The following is a 17130-nucleotide window of genomic DNA, read 5'->3' as shown; positions in this document are numbered from 1 at the left end:
AAGTACTTAATGAATTTGCGCAAGAGATGCTATATTTACCAACTCCCACACAAAAGAAAATTAACCAAAGTTGCGCAAAACTAAACAAGGAAATAAGTGGTCAAGTCACGCTAAAGGCCTTTTTCATCTGTACTAAAACTGACTTGATATATGAGAACTAGGAAGATATTCTGGCCCCCAAAAGTCGCAAAAGTTTGTATCGGTTAACTGAGTGAGGATCCGCGGTGCAGAGAAATCAAAACTAGCCTTGAAGGAGTTTTGTACGAATTCAGGATGGATCTGCATACTGTCAAATTAGCGTTTCTTGGTAGATGTGCGGATTATATTGGATTTCAAGTTATCTTTTAGAATGGACAATTAGCTCCAGTTATTTGCATAACAATGGTTTTATATTCATGCTAGTGCAGACATGCGTGCGCTAACACAAAAATGTGCAAATAAAAGCAGGAAAAGCTCTGTTTTGATGGACGCTATCAAGCGATAGTAAATTGACGACAAGTCACGTGCAGGGGTGAAAGTGGTTAGAATTTCTTGCCGGAACTTCCCGAAGTGAAGGTCGCCACGGAGCCAGAAATTTAATGTAATTTATTTATTTATTTATTTTTCTTTCATTTTGGGAGTGAGGGGGGTCAAACCTCTTAAACTACTGAAAAGCAAAGAAAACAGTTTTAGCACAGTTTTTCCCTATAACACATACAAAAACTGATTTTCATTCAAAATTGTATTTTTTTTCACTGATTTGCAAAACAGTTGACAAAAACAGCAATAACCCCAACTTCCATCTCCTAATTTTTATTTTCCCTCATTTTCTCACTTCTAAATGCCAAATCTCAATTTGAATTTCTTAAAAACATAGGATGTACAGTGCCCTCCATAATTATTGGCACCCCTGAAAAAGATGTGTTTTTTAGCTTCTAATATATATATATTTTTTTCAAATAATATGGGACCCTAATGGGAAAAAAGAGAAGAATCCAACCTTCAATACAAGTGCATTCATTCAGTAGTGAAAAAATCCCTTATAGAGAAAAAATTATTTGACATCAAATAATGTGTGTCACAATTATTAGCACTCCTAGTGTTAATACTTTGTACAACCCCCTTTTGCCAACAAAACAAGGTCTGGGGACTGAGATAGCCATGGGAGGAGCTTGATTTTGTGTCTGGTGTACCATTTCTGTGTAGATTTGGCCATATGTTTAGGGTCATTGTCTTGCTGAAAGACCCAGTGACGACCCATCTTCAGCTTTCGGGCAGAGGGCAACAGATTTTCATTTAAAATGTCCTGGTATTTCAAAGCATTCATGATGCCATGTACCCTAACAAGGTTCCCAGGGCCTTTGGAAGCGAAACAGCCCCACAGCATCACTGACCCACCCCCATACTTCATAGTGGGTATGAGGTGCTTTTCAGCATGCGCATCTTTCGTGGCACGCCAGACCCACTTAGAGTGTTGCCAAAAAGCTCAATCTTGGTCTCACACAAAAATACACACGGTCCCAGGCTTCAACTGGGACCGTGTGCTTTGCCAAGATTGAGCTTTTTGGCAACAAACACTCTAAGTGGGTCTGGCGTGCCACGAAAGATGAGCATGCTGAAAAGCACCTCATACCCACTGTGAAGTATGGGGGTGGGTCAGTGATGCTCTTGGGCTGTTTCGCTTCCAAAGGCCCTGGGAACCTTGTTAGGGTGCATGGCATCATGAATGCTTTGAAATACCAGGACATTTTAAATCAAAATCTGTTGCCCTCTGTCCGAAAGCTGAAGATGGGTCGTCACTGGGTCTTTCAGCAAGACAATGACCCTAAACATATGGCCAAATCTACACAGAAATGGTTCACCAGACACAAAATCAAGCTCCTTCCATGGCCATCTAAGTCCCCAGACCTTGTTTTGTTGGCAAAAGGGGGTTGTACAAAGTATTAACACCAGGGGTGCTGATAATTGTGACACACATTATTTGATGTCAAATAATTTTTTCTTTATATGGGATTTTTTCCCTACTGAATCAATGCACTTGTATTGAAAGTTTGATTTTTCTCTTTTTTTTCCATTAAGGTCCCATATTATTTGAATAAAAAGAATATATATGTTAGAATCTAAAAAACACATCTTTTTCAGGGGTGCCAATAATTATGGAAGGCACTGTATAATAAAATTGAAGTTAATGTAAACATTTACTTTTTTTTTCTTTTTTTCTTTTTAGCAATAAAAATGGACGTAACATGCATTCAGAAAAATAAGTGATAATGACTTATATTATGCAGAGTTCAATGGAATATATTGTGAAGATCGCGCAAACATTGACTTTTTTAAATAATAAGGAAATGAATAAGTAGCCTAACATAATGAACAAATATAAGTCCAAAGTGCACATTGACAGCTATGATGTTCTGAACTTCCCCATCAGAGCAAATAAAACTAAATATGATAAATAAGCCTCCTTAACTCTTTCGTTGCACTTAAAGATTTGATCCATTTTATGTTGCATTGCCCTTTTTTTGTCCCATCAATTCAACATTTTTTATTTTAAAAAAAATAAAAAAAATTTTTAGCTGTTCCGGAAAACATGCATATTTGAACCAATCAGAGCTAACTATCTCTGCTGATCACATGTCATTGTGTCAGCCAATTGAATGGATAAATGAGTCCATGCGGTTTTCTTTGCTGCGTGCATTCGCACATTGACGTGACTCATCATCGTCAGACTCGGATAACTGCAGCAGCTGGGTAAACCTCCATGCCGTCCGTGGAATAAAATAAATAATAAATATTGGTGGAAACGGATGAGCTACACAGGCACTTTATTATGCTTGTTTTTAACACTTGTGTAAGTAAATCTGATGTTGGTAAATTGTTTTCTTCTTGGAGATGAAATGCATGTGTGGCAGCTTAGCATTTTTTTACACAGCGTTTTGATAGTTGCTATCATATTTTCGGAATCAAAGCACAGTGTACCGGAACAGCATTCCTGCCCACCCTGGCCCCCCCCATACATCCGGCCCCGCTACCTGTTGATTTGAGGCATTTCAGGGTCGCTTCCTGTTGATTTGATCGGGTCACTTGGGTTGGAAATCAATATAAGTGAATGGAAGTATTTTGTGCAATTGAAATGAACGAATGAAATAGGGCCATTGGAAATGAATAGGAAATTTTGGCCAATAGAAATGAATGGGTATGTTTGTGGCAAATTTTGGCCATTAGAGATGAATGGGTATGTTTGTGGCAAATTTTGGCCGAACCGGACATTTTAGCAAAAAACTGAAAACACTTTGGTTGCCCTTAGCATCCTGAATTTTAGGATGTATAAATGACGTCACATGAGAATTCCGATTGTTTCGGTGTATGAAGGGTGTCGGTGGGCCAAATGGTTTTGTCTGGTTGGCGTGCCGAACAAATGGCATTGACAAAAAAAAAAGGAACTTAGATGGTAGCGTTCGTATTACACGCAAAGCCACCATTAATAAATATGGATAATTTAACATCGTATCTCTCTGACCGTATCAGTGAAAATCAAGCTCTATAATTGTCGGCATTTTTTAGTGCCAACTTCATGATCTCGTCTTGTTCCCGCAGCATACGCGGAACACAACGGCCTGTCGCCGCGTCACATCAAGAGTGACAGTGATGACGATGACCTGCCAAACGTGACGCTGGACAGCGTCAATGAGACCGGCTCCACTGCACTGTCTATAGCCCGCGCCGTACAAGAGTGAGTATTACATTACATGTTAAAGCAGGGGTGTCAAACTCATTTTGGTTCGCTGGCCACTGGCTGCCACGGTTGACTGGGTGCCGTCAATGGCACTGCAAGATGAGCATTCAAAGCCAGTCCTTCCGGTATAAGTGAATTAGTTAAGTGATTGGCTGAATGGATCCCGGAGCCTGGCTAGCATTTCTTAGCGTCACTTTCAAGGTTTCTCAGAGAAGTTGCGAACCGGTTGGATAGTAATGAACAGCTTTTACCTCAGCCTGAGCGAGAATTTCAGCAGCTGTGTGTTTTTGATTTGATGCTTTCTGCAAAGTTTATCTAACAGTTAATCGACGCTACTAAATGCTAGCGCAGCTAGCCAGACTCCACAGTCGAGCTAATTACTTAACAGGCTCCGCCTTTTGCCGTATTAGATTGACAGCACACGCTTCATTTTGCTGTAAAACGACATTATGAAATAAGAAAAATACTTTGTGAAAAACGTTTTTTTCTTGTAAAATCTTTTTCATAATAATATTACCTTGTTTTACAATTTTATTTGTTGGTCTGTGTTGGATATTCGTGTGCATTTTATTTGAGTGTTGTGAAAAGTGGGTGTTAAACCGAGGCTTATTGGCTCTTTTAGTTTTTGAACATGTGCCATTGCATCCTCTAGCTACATATGGAAACTTTTATTTCCAGTATAAAAACTCCAACACACACTTAGGTGAAACAGAACGCTGTCTTTATAGTAGCCTAGTAGTAGTACGCCAGCTATCCAGCTGCCATTGTGCACGACTTGTATGGAGAAAAAGCGCGAGCATGACAAATTTTGACTGAAACGGCTGTTTTTGGATGGTCGAGGATTCAAGGTGATTCTTATATTAAATAGCACCATGTATGCACTTTGAAACCTTGTGAAAAAAATCAATGGTTACAATTAGTGTAACTTTGGCTTGAAATATTTACGTAAAATGAATAACTGCCCGTTTTTTGCTTTTAACTAAGAATCTAGACTGTTTTATCTTCGTATCCATAAAAATTCTGCGCTTTAAGCATTTATTTACAAGAATTTTTTTAATTAAAAAGCTGTTTCGTGACGGCCGCCTTGTAGGATTACACAATTGAAATATTTACTTGAAATATTTACGTAGAATCAACGACAACTGCCCGTTTTCTTTATTTTTTTTATTTTTATTTTTTGCTTTTAACAAAGAATCTAGACTGTTTTACGTTCATATCTATAGAATTTCCGTGATTCAAGCATTTATGTTCAAGAATTTTCGACTTAAAAAGTTGTTTCGTGCCGGCCACCATGTTGGATTACACAATACCGTAACTTTGGCTTGAAATATTTTCGTAAAATGAACAAAAACTGCTCGTTTTTTGCTTTTAACCAAGCATCTAGACTGTTTTACGCTCATATTTATAGAAATTCCGTGATTTAAGCATTTATTTACAAGAATTTTCAACTTAAAAAGCTCTTTGTTTTGTGACGGCTGCCTTGTTGGATTTTGTATCGCTACACAATAACAGAATTACACTTAAATAAGTTTTGATTGTACATAGAATAATGCAAATTTTGCTTTTGTTGAGTAAAATTAAGATTATTCTGCATGCTTTCCTCAACTATCAAGTTTCTGATGTGAAAACTGAGTGATATAAAGTGGGGTAAATAAGTATTTAGTCAACCACCAATTGTGCAAGTTCTCCTACTTGAAAAGATTAGAGAGGCCTGTAATTAACAACATGGGTAAACCTCAACCATGAGAGACAGAATGTGGAAGAAAAAAAAAACTGAAAATCACATTATTTGATTTTTAAATAATTTTTATTTCCAAAGTAGAGTGGAACATAAGTATTTGGTCACGGACAAACAAGCAAGATTTCTGGTTGTCAAAGAGGTCTAACTTCTTCTAACGAGGTCTAACGAGGCTCCACTCGTTACCTGTATAAATGGCACCTGTTTTAACTCATTATCGGTATTAAAGACACCTGCCCACAACCTCAGTCAGTCACACTCCAAACTCCGCTATGGCCAAGACCAAAGAACTGTCGAAGGACACCAGAGACAAAATTGTAGACCTGCACCAGGCTAGGAAGACTGAATCTGCAATAGGTAAAATACTTGGTGTAAAGAAATACACTGTGGGAGCAATTATTAGAAAATGGAAGACATACAAGACCACTGATAATCTCCCTTGTTCTGGGGCTCCATGCAAGATCTCACCCCGTGGCATCAAAATGATAACAAGAACGGTGAGCAAAAATCCCAGAACCACACCTAGTGAATGACCTACAGAGAGCTGGGACCACAGTAACAAAGGCTACTATCAGTAACACAATGCGCCGCCAGGGACTCAAGTCCTGCACTGCCAGACGTGTCCCCCTGCTGATGAAAGTACACGTCCAGGCCCATCTGCGGTTCGCTAGAGAGCATTTGGATGATCCAGAAGAGGACTGGGAGAATGTGTTATGGTCAGATGAAACCAAAATAGAACTTTTTCTCGTGTTTGGAGGAGAAAGAATACTGAATTGCATCCAATGAACACCATACCCACTGTGAAGCATGGGGGTGGAAACATCATGCTTTGGGGCTGTTTTTCTGCAAAGGGACCAGGATGACTGATCTGTGAAAAGGAAAGAATGAATGTGGCCATGTATCGAGAGATTTTGAGTGAAAATCAAAAGCAAGGGTATTGAAGATGAGACGTGACTGGGTCTTTCAGCATGACAATGATCCCAAACACACAGCCAGGGCAACAAAGGAGTGGCTTCGTAAGAAGCATTTCAAGGTCCTGGAGTGGCCTAGCCAGTCTCCAGATCTCAACCCCGTAGAAAATCTCTAGAGGGAGTTTAAAGTCCGTGTTGCCTAACGACAGCCCCAAAACATCACTGCTCTAGAGGAGATCTGCATGGAGGAATGGGCCAAAATACCAGCAACAGTGTGTGAAAAGCTTGTGAAGAGTTACAGAAAACGTTTGGCTTCCGTTATTGCCAACAAAGGGTACATAACAAAGAATTGAGATGAACTTTTAGTATTGACCAAATACTTATTTTCCATCATGATTTGCAAATAAATTCTTTAAAAATCAAACAATGCGATTTTCTGTAGTTTTTTTTTTCCACATTCTGTCTCTCACGGTTGAGGTTTACCCATGTTGACAATTACAGGCCTCTCTAATATTTTCAATTGGGAGAACTTGCACAATTAGTGGTTGACCAAATACTTATTTGCCCCACTGTATAAGACAATATTCAAAGGTGAGAATTAGCCCTCCATGTGGGTGCTCTGCAACTTTGCCCCTCTATTTTCAATGTAGCCCTCTTGAATGTTGCAGGTTACGATAATGCCGTGGCCCGGTGACAGTTTTAAAAGGGCTATAAACTTTAAATTGGCGTGTCAATTGCAAGAGCAGGTTAACTATTCTATAAATGTAGGAAATATATTTATCAGCGAACAGAGGTCGATGTTTCCCCCTCTGACATAAAAAACATTGTCCTGTATATCTCCCCTGAAGTGTTTTCCCACACTGGGCTTGAACGTGATGTGTGGCTGTGCAGCTACATATACGGTCGTGCATGGCGGGCATACTTTATGGCCTCTGGGCATGGTGAACCTCAGCAGTGCCAGCCCATCTGTGTTGAATGAAAGACTCGCCTCTTGAGCGGATGACAGCGCCGATGCTCTCCTGATGGCAAGCAGGAAGTAGCGACCCCGCCCCCCTCCTCTACTGTTGGACGTAGAGCCAGAACAGCCGCCTGTCCAGACTCAAGTTCATGCCCATAGGATGGTTATTTAGTCTAACTGAGAGGAAAGTATTCCCAGACCGCGCTAATCTTTCTCATGTGGAAACGCAATGCTACCAAAGGACTTCCAATTGCACAGTGACTGTACATTGATTGTTGATTTGCACTTAATTCGTTCTGCATTTGTCAGCTCGGTAAAAATATACTTGCGCCAGAATGGAAACAGAAGTTCAAAATATGTCAAAAGCAATACCACCGTTCTTTGAAAAATGATGTATAGCAGTACCTTAAGAACTGTCGTGCAGTTGATTTTTGTGCCTGCTGTTGCAACACAAAAATTGAGTGTCAAGCAAGCTGTGGTTGCGCCACAAGAGTAAAAGAGAACGCTGCCTGGAACAGACAGCATTTTCCCATGTTGCTGGATTGTTTTAACGGCAGCAAGACAGAATGGAGGTGGGATTAGAACGGAGCTGTAATTGAGACATGACTGTTTGTGTGTATGTGAAAATGTTGGAAAGGCAGTATGTGAAGTTCAACATCTGACACTCGCTTCCTCAGCCTGCGATGTTAAAAACAATTGGCAGGCAACGATACCCATACTGCAGATGATAGGGGGAGTTTGACTTTTGGGGCAGGGGGCGCACAACGTGTTGATGACCCTTATCGCTGGAGGCCCCCCCTGGCGTGCCGTGTCGGCTGGGGGGCTGCGGCGGTGGTTCATGGCCCCGGTGGGCGGACGGGTGCGAGGTTGGTGGTGCGTCCCCTCTTGCCATCCCCGAGGGCCGGTAGATGGGCGCGCGGGTGGCCCGGGGGACCACCCTGGATTCCGGGGTGGGGACGAGGGCTCCTTTGCTGGGCTGCTGGAGGAGGGATGGTCTGCCCCCCCCCCAGTGCCCGCCTCCCTTCCCGGGCTGGCTGGGTGGGGGCCGTGGCCCTGTGTCGGCGCCCGCGTGGTGTCTCCGCTCGTCTTCTCGGCTGCTGCGTGCCCGGCAGGGCCCGCGTGCAGCTGGATGTTATTGGGCGCGCTCGAGCAGGGGGTCCCGGTGCCGGGATTGGTGGCGGGGTGGTGTAGGGTCGGTCACCAACGGGCTTACACTCACTAGGGATTCACACGATTACTGGGTTCTAAATCACAGAGATGATTTGTGTACACTCTACCCCTTTCTATCACTTAGCTTATAGACTCCCCCACCTTCTTCCCCCTCTTTCCCTTGTCAACAGGCCCCCCACATGGTGTAAACCGGAAATACATTTAGCTGACGATAGCACCAACATATTAGTAGTTAGTGTAGTTAGGCGTTCAATGTATTTCTTGTTGTTTGTGTTTATTCTCTTTCTTCTTTTATGTTTCCTTTCTTCTGTTCCTCCATAACCCCTTCCTGTTCGCTGTTTTGTCATAATAAATGAGGTATGTTGAATGATCACAAAGGGAGTATGTCACTCTCAATGTGAAACATTAAAACTGTTCAGACTATCCGGGCACTTCCAGTCTCCGTGTCAAACAGCTGAGCAGGACAGGTTTAAAAAAAAAAAAAACAACAACAACAACAAAAAAACAATAAAATTAACTTACAAGGATATTTAGAATAATAAGTTGACAATGAGCGTTTTTTGTTTCTCATCATTCTTGAGGGGAATTCTAAATCAGGCATCTTAGGTAATAATTTTTGCCAAGATCGTCATCCATTGAATATGCTCATCTTCAATGCCCTTGCTGATGGAAGGAGATTTTCACTCCAAATCTCTCGATACTTCGCCCCATTCACTCTTTCCTTTACACGGATCAGTCATCCTGGTCCCTTTGCAGAAAAACAGCCCCAAAGCATGATGTTTCCACCCCCATGCTTCACAGTGGGTATGGTGTACTTCGGATGCAATTAAGTATTCTTTCTCCTCCAAACACAAGAACCTGTGTTTCTACCAAAAAAGTTCTATTTTGTGTTGCGTTGCGGCGCATTGTGTTACTGATAGTAGCCTTTCTTACTGTGGTCCCAGCTCTCTGTAGGTCATTCACTAGGTCCCCCTCTATGGTTCTGGGATTTTTGCTCACCGTTCTTGTTATCATTTTGACGCCACGGGGTGAGATCTTGCATGGAGCCCCAGATCGAGGGAGATTATCAGTGGTCTTGTATGTCTTCCATTTTCTAATAATTGCGCCCCACAGTTGATTTCTTTACACCAAGCGTTTTACCTATTGCAGATTCAGTCTTCCCAGCCTGGTGCAGGTCTACAATTTTGTCTCTGGTGTCCTTCGACAGCTCTTTGGTCTTGGCCATAGTGGAGTTAGGGTGGACAGGTCTCGATTCTTGGTTAAAAGAAAAGAAACCGTGCAGTTAGCGTTTGTTTATTTTACGTATATTGGCGGAGTACCATGTTACTATGTTAGCGAATGAGACTAGCGGCCGCCTGGCATGAAAGGAGCTTTTCTGGCAAAACTTATTGTGAATAAATGCTTAAATCCGCGAATTCGTCATAGATATGGGCGTAAAACAGTCTCGATTCTTGGTTAAAAGCAAAGACACCGTACAGTTAGTATTTATTTTATGTATACTGACGAACTACCATGCTACTATGTTAGCAAATGAGGCTAGCGGCCGCCTGCCGTAAAAGGAGCTTTTCTGGCGAAAATTCTTGTGAATAAATGCTTAAATCCCCTAATTCTTCATCGATATGGACGTATAACAGTCTCGATTCTTGGTTTAAAGCAAAGAATCCGTACAGGTAGCATTTATTTCGCGTAAATATTGCCAACTATGAGGCTAAGCAGTTATGAAAATTTGCCGCCTCTATGTGTAAACAAAGAAGAAAATTCCTGCGAATAAATGCTTCAGTCACGCATGCAATATTTACCTTGAATCCTCGAACAAATCTCTCCTGAGACAATCCTTCCTGTTTGTATATGGTACAGCATTCGTAGTTGAATCTAGGGCTGCAGCTATCGATTATTTTAGTAGTCGATTAATCAATGAACTAGTTAGTTCGAATAATCGAGTAATCGGATATGGAACATGAAAATTAAAATACCTGAGCTGAGCTTCAAACGGTATAAAAAAAGAAAAGAAGATCTATGTACAACAAAAGAACAATTGGCTCACTTACTTAGCAAAAGTCCGCGAGCTTAAATCCTATAAAATGCTAACATTTTCTTTTTTTACAATGCTCTTAACAAATGGTTCAAACACATATTCCCACAAAAAACGGCCAAATATATTTGTAAACTAAATTAATGAATGTATTAAAAAAACATTAGTTCAAACAAAAACTTAGATTACGTTGGTCTTAACAGAGAGCAGTTGGATTCAGCCATGTGAAATGAGGCGGACCAGAGGGCAGTGTATCCACCATCATCAATAAAACTAGATGCAAACACTTTCAAAATAAACCATTACAACGTCACGTTAATTAAACGAATACTCGAAGCAATAACATTTAATTCGAATATTTTTTTTCTAATCGAATTCTCTCGAGTTAATCGATTAATCGTTGCAGCGCTAGTTGAATCCAATCGTAAGTAAATCCAAGCTTTAATCCGACATGAGCGTGTGCCGTCTTGGGCTATTACTAAATGAAGCTCCGCCCCCTCTGATAAGGCGTGACGCAACGAATGACGAAGTGTCAGGTCAATAGATTTTTTAAGTCTATGCTATTGTGAATTTTCATCTTGTTCTACTGGCATCCATCTCGTTATGTTTTAGTTTCCCAAGACACGTTTTTAGCTTGTCATCGTGACGTCATCGTCATGAAGAAAGTGTTCATTGACGAAATACAGTGCCCTCCATAATTATTGGCACCCCTGAAACAGATGTGTTTTTTAGCTTCTCATAATTTTTTTTATATTCAAATTAAGGGTGTCAAATGATTAAAAAATTTAATCGAGTAAATTACAGCTTAAAAATTAATTAATGGTAATTAATCGCAATTCAAACCATCTATAAAATATGCCATATTTTTCTGTAAATTATTGCTGGAATGGAAAGATAAGACACAAGATGGATATATACATTCAACATACGGTACATAAGTACTGTATTTCTTTATTATACAAATAAATCAACAAGATGGCATTACCATTATTAACATTCTGTCCATGGATGGAAAGACTTGTAGTCCTTAAAAGATAAATATTGGTAGAAGTTATAGAAATTTTATATCAAACCCCTCTTCATGTTTCGTTTTAATAAAATTTGTAAAATTTTCAATCAAAAAATAAACTAGTAGCCTGCCATTGTTGATGTCAATAATTACTTACACAATGCTCATGGCAAGCCTATATAATCAGTCGCACCCAAGCGCCAGCAGAGGGCGGCAAAACTCCAAAAAACACAACAAGTACACCTTTCACTGTGCTGTCATTTTAATCTGTTTGAGCGGGGCATTTAATTTAATTACCGCTCGTTAACGCTATAATTTTGACAGCCCTAATTCAAATAATATGTGACCTTAATGGGAAAAAAAGAGAAAAATCCAACCTTCAATACAAGTGCATTCATTCAGTGGGGAAAAAATCCTACATAAAGAAAAAAATATTTGACATCAAATAATGTGTGTCACAATTATTAGCACCCCTGGTGTGAATACTTTGTACAACTCCCTTTTGCCAACAAAACAAGGTATGGGGACTGAGATGGCCTTGGGAGGAGCTTGGTTTTGTGTCTGGTGAACCATTTCTGTGTAGATTTGGCCATATGTTTAGGGTCATTGTCTTGCTGAAAGACCCTGTGACGACCCATCTTCAGCTTTCGTGCAGAGGGCAATAGATTTTGATTTAAAAAGTCCTGGTATTTCAAAACATTCATGATGCCATGCACCCTAACAAGGTTCCCAGAGCCTTTGGAAGAGAAACAGCCCCACAGCATCACTGACCCACCCCCATACTTCACAGTGGGTATGATGTGCTTTTCAGCATGCGCATCTTTCGTGGCATGCCAGACCCCAGACTTTGTTTTGTTGGCGAAAGGGAAAGGGGGTTGTACAAAGTATTAACACCAGGGGTGCTAATAATTGTGACACATATTATTTGATGTCAAATAATTTTTTCTTTATGTGGGATTTTTTCCCCACTGAATGAATGCACTTGTATTGAAGGTTGGATTTTTCTTTTTTTCCCCGTTAGGGTCCCATATTATTTGAATAATTTAAAAAAAATATTTGAAGTTAAAAAACACATCTTTTTCAGGGGTGCCAATAATTATGAAGGGCACTGCATTTTCGTTATCGTCATCGTTGACGAAAACAACCGTTCCGAGGTAGCATCACAGTTGTAGCCGTTAGCGCAGTGTGAAATGCAAGTTGTGTACTGCTGCTGTGCATTTTATTGAGATAAAATTGTTTGCTTCGTGGCAATGTTTGAAGGCGCGCACACACTCGCACATGGCACGGGGTAATTCAGAGGAGAACCAAGTTTGGCAGGCTCCGACCTTTCCTTACCCAAGCGTCAAGCCAGGCTGTGCCCGTCTCCTCTCACCCTCCCGTCAGTAGACCTCAGGTGTCCATGCGCCCCTGCTGTACATCAACACATGTTCCTATGCTGTGCACAGCCGCTTCCACAAGGAGGTCAACTCACGGTCCAGGAACATAACCCAAAAAAAACAAACAAAAATATGTCTCGAGTTACACACACGTAAAGGTTGATGTGTCGCATGCGCCTGTGTTGACATACAGCTCTCAAAAAGAAAGGATAGGTTTCGTTCCGCGCTCACGTTTAGGCAAACATCATGCAGAGCATCACAGAAGAGAGGTGTCTAAGGGCACAGCTTTCATTCCAGGTATCCATATATTAATATGATTGAAATCAGAGAGGAGAGCGAGAAGGTGTGTGCGTGTGTGTGGAGTAGGTTTCTTCAGGAACCTCTTCCATATTCATGCGTTTCCCAGGGGAACAGTGGATGGGCTGTTGTTGGAAGGGCAGCAGTGGAAAGAGAACAGTGAGGCTAGGAGTGTATGCTCATATGCTTTTGTGCGTACATGTGGGTGTAAGAGAGACTCCGCCGCTGTGGGAGAGGCATAAAAGTCCTTAGAACATGCATGATTAAAGGCCCCGTATACTAAAATCATTTGTAATCATTTTTCTGGGGTCAAAATGAGTCTGTGCCCTGTTTTAAATTGAATGTAAAATACAAAACGAGACGAACTTTATTCAGTGTAAATGTGGCATTTATTGTTATTATTGAAGTACAGTGATCCCTCGCTATTTCACGCTTCAAATTTCTCGCCCTCAGTCCATCGCGTTTTTTTTCTTCCAATTTCCAATTTAAAAAAAAAATACAGATGAGCTGTCCTGATCCGATCACATAGTCTCACTCTCTCTCCTGCTGCTTTTCTTGGTCAGGCAGTGACCGTGACCTCAAAACCGAGGTACGTACCGAACTGAGATTTTTGTGTACCGTTACACCCCTATTTATTTAACATTTTAGCTAAATGCATAATGCTAAAGCATAGCTTTTTTTGCTGGAATGTGCATCTGAACAATTGTTAAATTAGTTTTATAGCATTTAAGCTAATGGACTTTTGCTATGTATGTTAGTCATTGTTCTTTTGTTGTACATACAGTAGATCCTTATTATTATTATTATTTTTTCTACCAGGTATTTGAATTTTTCATGTTCCTAGGCCTGTCGCGATAACAAATTTTAGTGTGCGATAATTATTCTCATAAATTATTGCGATATGCGATATTATTGCGCCCCCCCCAATTTTTTTTAACCAATTTACAATAACACAGTGAGAATACAGTATATATTAATAGATCAAGTACACCCATTTACACGCGATATTTACTCTTAAATTCAAAAATACTTTTTAAGAAATCACAACTAAAAACAATAGACCATGCCTCTTAAAGGGTATGTAGCGGCAAAGGGGGTGTGAGACATCAATAGAACCGTTATGTGCCAAGATAACAAATATTGATAAAGTTAACAAAAAAATCAATCACATTAATGAGCAATTATCGAAAATAGATCGAACATGACGAACATTCCCGAAAGTGTTCCGGAAAAAGCCGACGGGGGCGGGGACGTCACGACAAGTGATTGACAGTCGAGGTGGAGCCAGGTGCCATTGTTTTTTAACGACAAGAGAGTAGCGTTGGGGTTTGTTTGACCAAAACATCACAAAAATGGTTCAAAACTGCTGTGCTATGTGGTGTACAAATAGTTATTTATCGGAATATAGTATCCATGAGTTCCCGAACGCGAAAAAAAAAGCTGGACTACGCAGACAATGGGTAAAGTTCGTCCGTGCAAAGAGGGCTAATTTTCTAGACACAGCCTCCGGCACGCTTTTCTGTGGTGTGCATTTTCCACGTGAAAGCTTCTCGAACTATGGACAAGTGAAATCGGATTTTGCTAAAAGATTGCTGCTCAAAGGAGATGCGGTGCACAGCTACCTAAATGTCCCGAGATATCAAGAAAGAGGACGATGAGTGGCAAAGGAGGCTAAGGCTAAGCAAAGGAGGGGAGCAGCCAAGCTCGAAATGGCCAGAGTCAGTACTCTTTTATAATAAAAAAATGTCACGCATTGGATACAGGACTGGACACGTGTTTAAATTATCGTTCGTAAAATATATAGAACAAATCCTCTGATCCCATTCATATTTGTGTCTGTTGGCAGAGCGAAAAGCTATCATAGCGCAATAAATGATAATTATTCTATGCATTCCTTTATTTTGCAGTCACGGTGTATCAGCTTCACAAAAAGAAATGCAAAACAAATCATTGGTGTTTCCCACACGATCTGCTGCCGATGTTTCATCAGTGTCATTGCTCCCCTCAATGACCGTTTCATTACGCTGCATTGGCGTTCGTTTGGGCTCAAATTGGTAACCTAAAACACCGATTAAAGCTTCGTAACTCTCCTCGTCACCATTAGATGAACATTCGTTACGTCCTTCTACGTCGGATTCGTCGCTGGAACTAGAAAGGAAATTGTCTGCCATCATCGCCGCCATTCAGTATTAAAGCACTGAGCCTTTTTCTTGTTGAAGAAACACCCCTTTTATTGACAACGAGGGGTGTTTCTTCATGAGGGAACCTGGAATATGTGCAGGACGAACACAATGCATCAGCATAAACAGCTCAAAACACCCCTAATTCTCCCTTCACTAGAAGGAATTCTATTGATGCAGACAGGCGCTGCCCCCCTAGTGGCCGGTGGCACTCTCTTCACTTGTCGTGACGTCACGCACACAATCTGCCAGATCTCGGGCGCCGGTCGTTTTAGCTTGACAATCGAGCCAAATTTCTCTCATTTTCTTGTGTGTAATTACACGAAGTGGCATGATATGAATACAAAAGGCATGCGTTTATGGATAAATGATGGAATATTAACATTTTCCCAGGGCATGACATACCCTATAAGTAAAAAACAACAATATTGATACCGCACAGAAACACAGAATAAATAAAATGGGTTAAAAATAAAAATTGCACTTAATGACTTAAGCATTTAGGCAAATGAAAACTTTTCCCCGTCACAGCTTCTGCAATAGTGTTCCATAGGGATGCAACAATATAGTTAAGTCACGGTTCGATACGATTTTTGATACGGGGGACACGATTTTCGATCCGATTCAATTCATTTAATGCTCTGTAAAGAAAATAACAATTATATTTTTTGTTTCGTTTTGTTTCTTTGTTGGTTTATTTTTTCTTGCTAACGAGCAAAAATTAAATTGCCATCATATAAACATGCATTTTAGTGCTTAATATTTATGTGCTTACTTCTTACTGATCTGAAAATATTTTGTATAAAAGTGCTGAGAAGAATCTTTACTGTTTGTAAAGTGAGGCAGGGCACACTGTTGATTGCTAGAGCTCTCTTAGTAGCTAGATTTACTACATGAGCAAAACATCCTATTTGTGGTCCGAATCCATCTGTGTCACGTACTGAATTAAAAATATTTGCAACATTATCTATAGTCACTGGTATGGATTGATTTGGCCTTCTTAACTTCCATTCAACGTGACAGTTTAGAATTCATCTATGTAGTATATGGACTACGTGTCCCATTATCACTCTGGGCTCACGTAGCCAATAGCATGGAACGTAGCACATCTAGTTTGCCATTTCATGATATCTAGTGTGTGCGTGCATTAAAAAAGTTAGCAAGCGCCGCTGAAGTCACGTCTGCTCATTACTACACAACACCAGCATATGGCAATCGACTTTCATAAACAGGACGAGTTTGAAGCACAGCGCTCTTAATTTCATTCAGCTGTTTGTTGTCAAAGCGAGGTTGTTCGTACCAGCCAAGTCGGTAACAATATTTTGTCGGACTTCGTTGTAAATATCCGGCGTTCACGGTGTCACTCCTGACGGGAGCGCCCACGCGTCAACAACAAAGGCGCGCCGTAGATGGTTCACAGTCACTCCGGAGCACTGACGCGGCTGGTATATGTTGAACAATAGGATATAATGGGAACAATTGGCTCCGGCGCTAGTTTTTGCCGGACCTGGAACGAAGATACATTTTGCGCACAATGCGCAGTTGGTAACGAGGAATCCGAACTTTTGACAGCACGTCTGCCGCACGCGCGCACACACGTGCACACGAAGCGATAATTCGCAGCGGAAAAATTACCGTCTTCATTTTTATTTATCGCGCGATAAATTGAATTATTGCATATTGCGACAGGCTTACATGTTCCCTATCCGATTACTCAATGATTCGAACTAACTAGTTAATCCAT

At 40.7% G+C, this 17130-nt stretch overlaps 1 protein-coding gene across 10 annotated transcripts in view; it reads left to right on the top strand.

Moving 5' to 3' along the window:
• klf12b (Kruppel like factor 12b) overlaps positions 1-17130 on the top strand; it is a 212167-nt gene that overhangs the window by 178464 nt on the left and 16573 nt on the right. For all 10 annotated transcript variants that reach the window (XM_057852549.1, XM_057852546.1, XM_057852544.1 and 7 more), the window contains one exon: positions 3577-3712. In XM_057852549.1, the coding sequence (XP_057708532.1) occupies positions 3577-3712 (136 nt within the window). The remainder of the gene's footprint in view (positions 1-3576; positions 3713-17130) is intronic.

This window comes from Corythoichthys intestinalis, chromosome 12, assembly GCF_030265065.1.
Source record: "Corythoichthys intestinalis isolate RoL2023-P3 chromosome 12, ASM3026506v1, whole genome shotgun sequence".
In the NCBI taxonomy this organism is placed as follows: domain Eukaryota; kingdom Metazoa; phylum Chordata; class Actinopteri; order Syngnathiformes; family Syngnathidae; genus Corythoichthys; species Corythoichthys intestinalis.
Note: the sequence above shows the minus strand (reverse complement) of the source record. Positions and strands in the feature narration are given on the sequence as shown.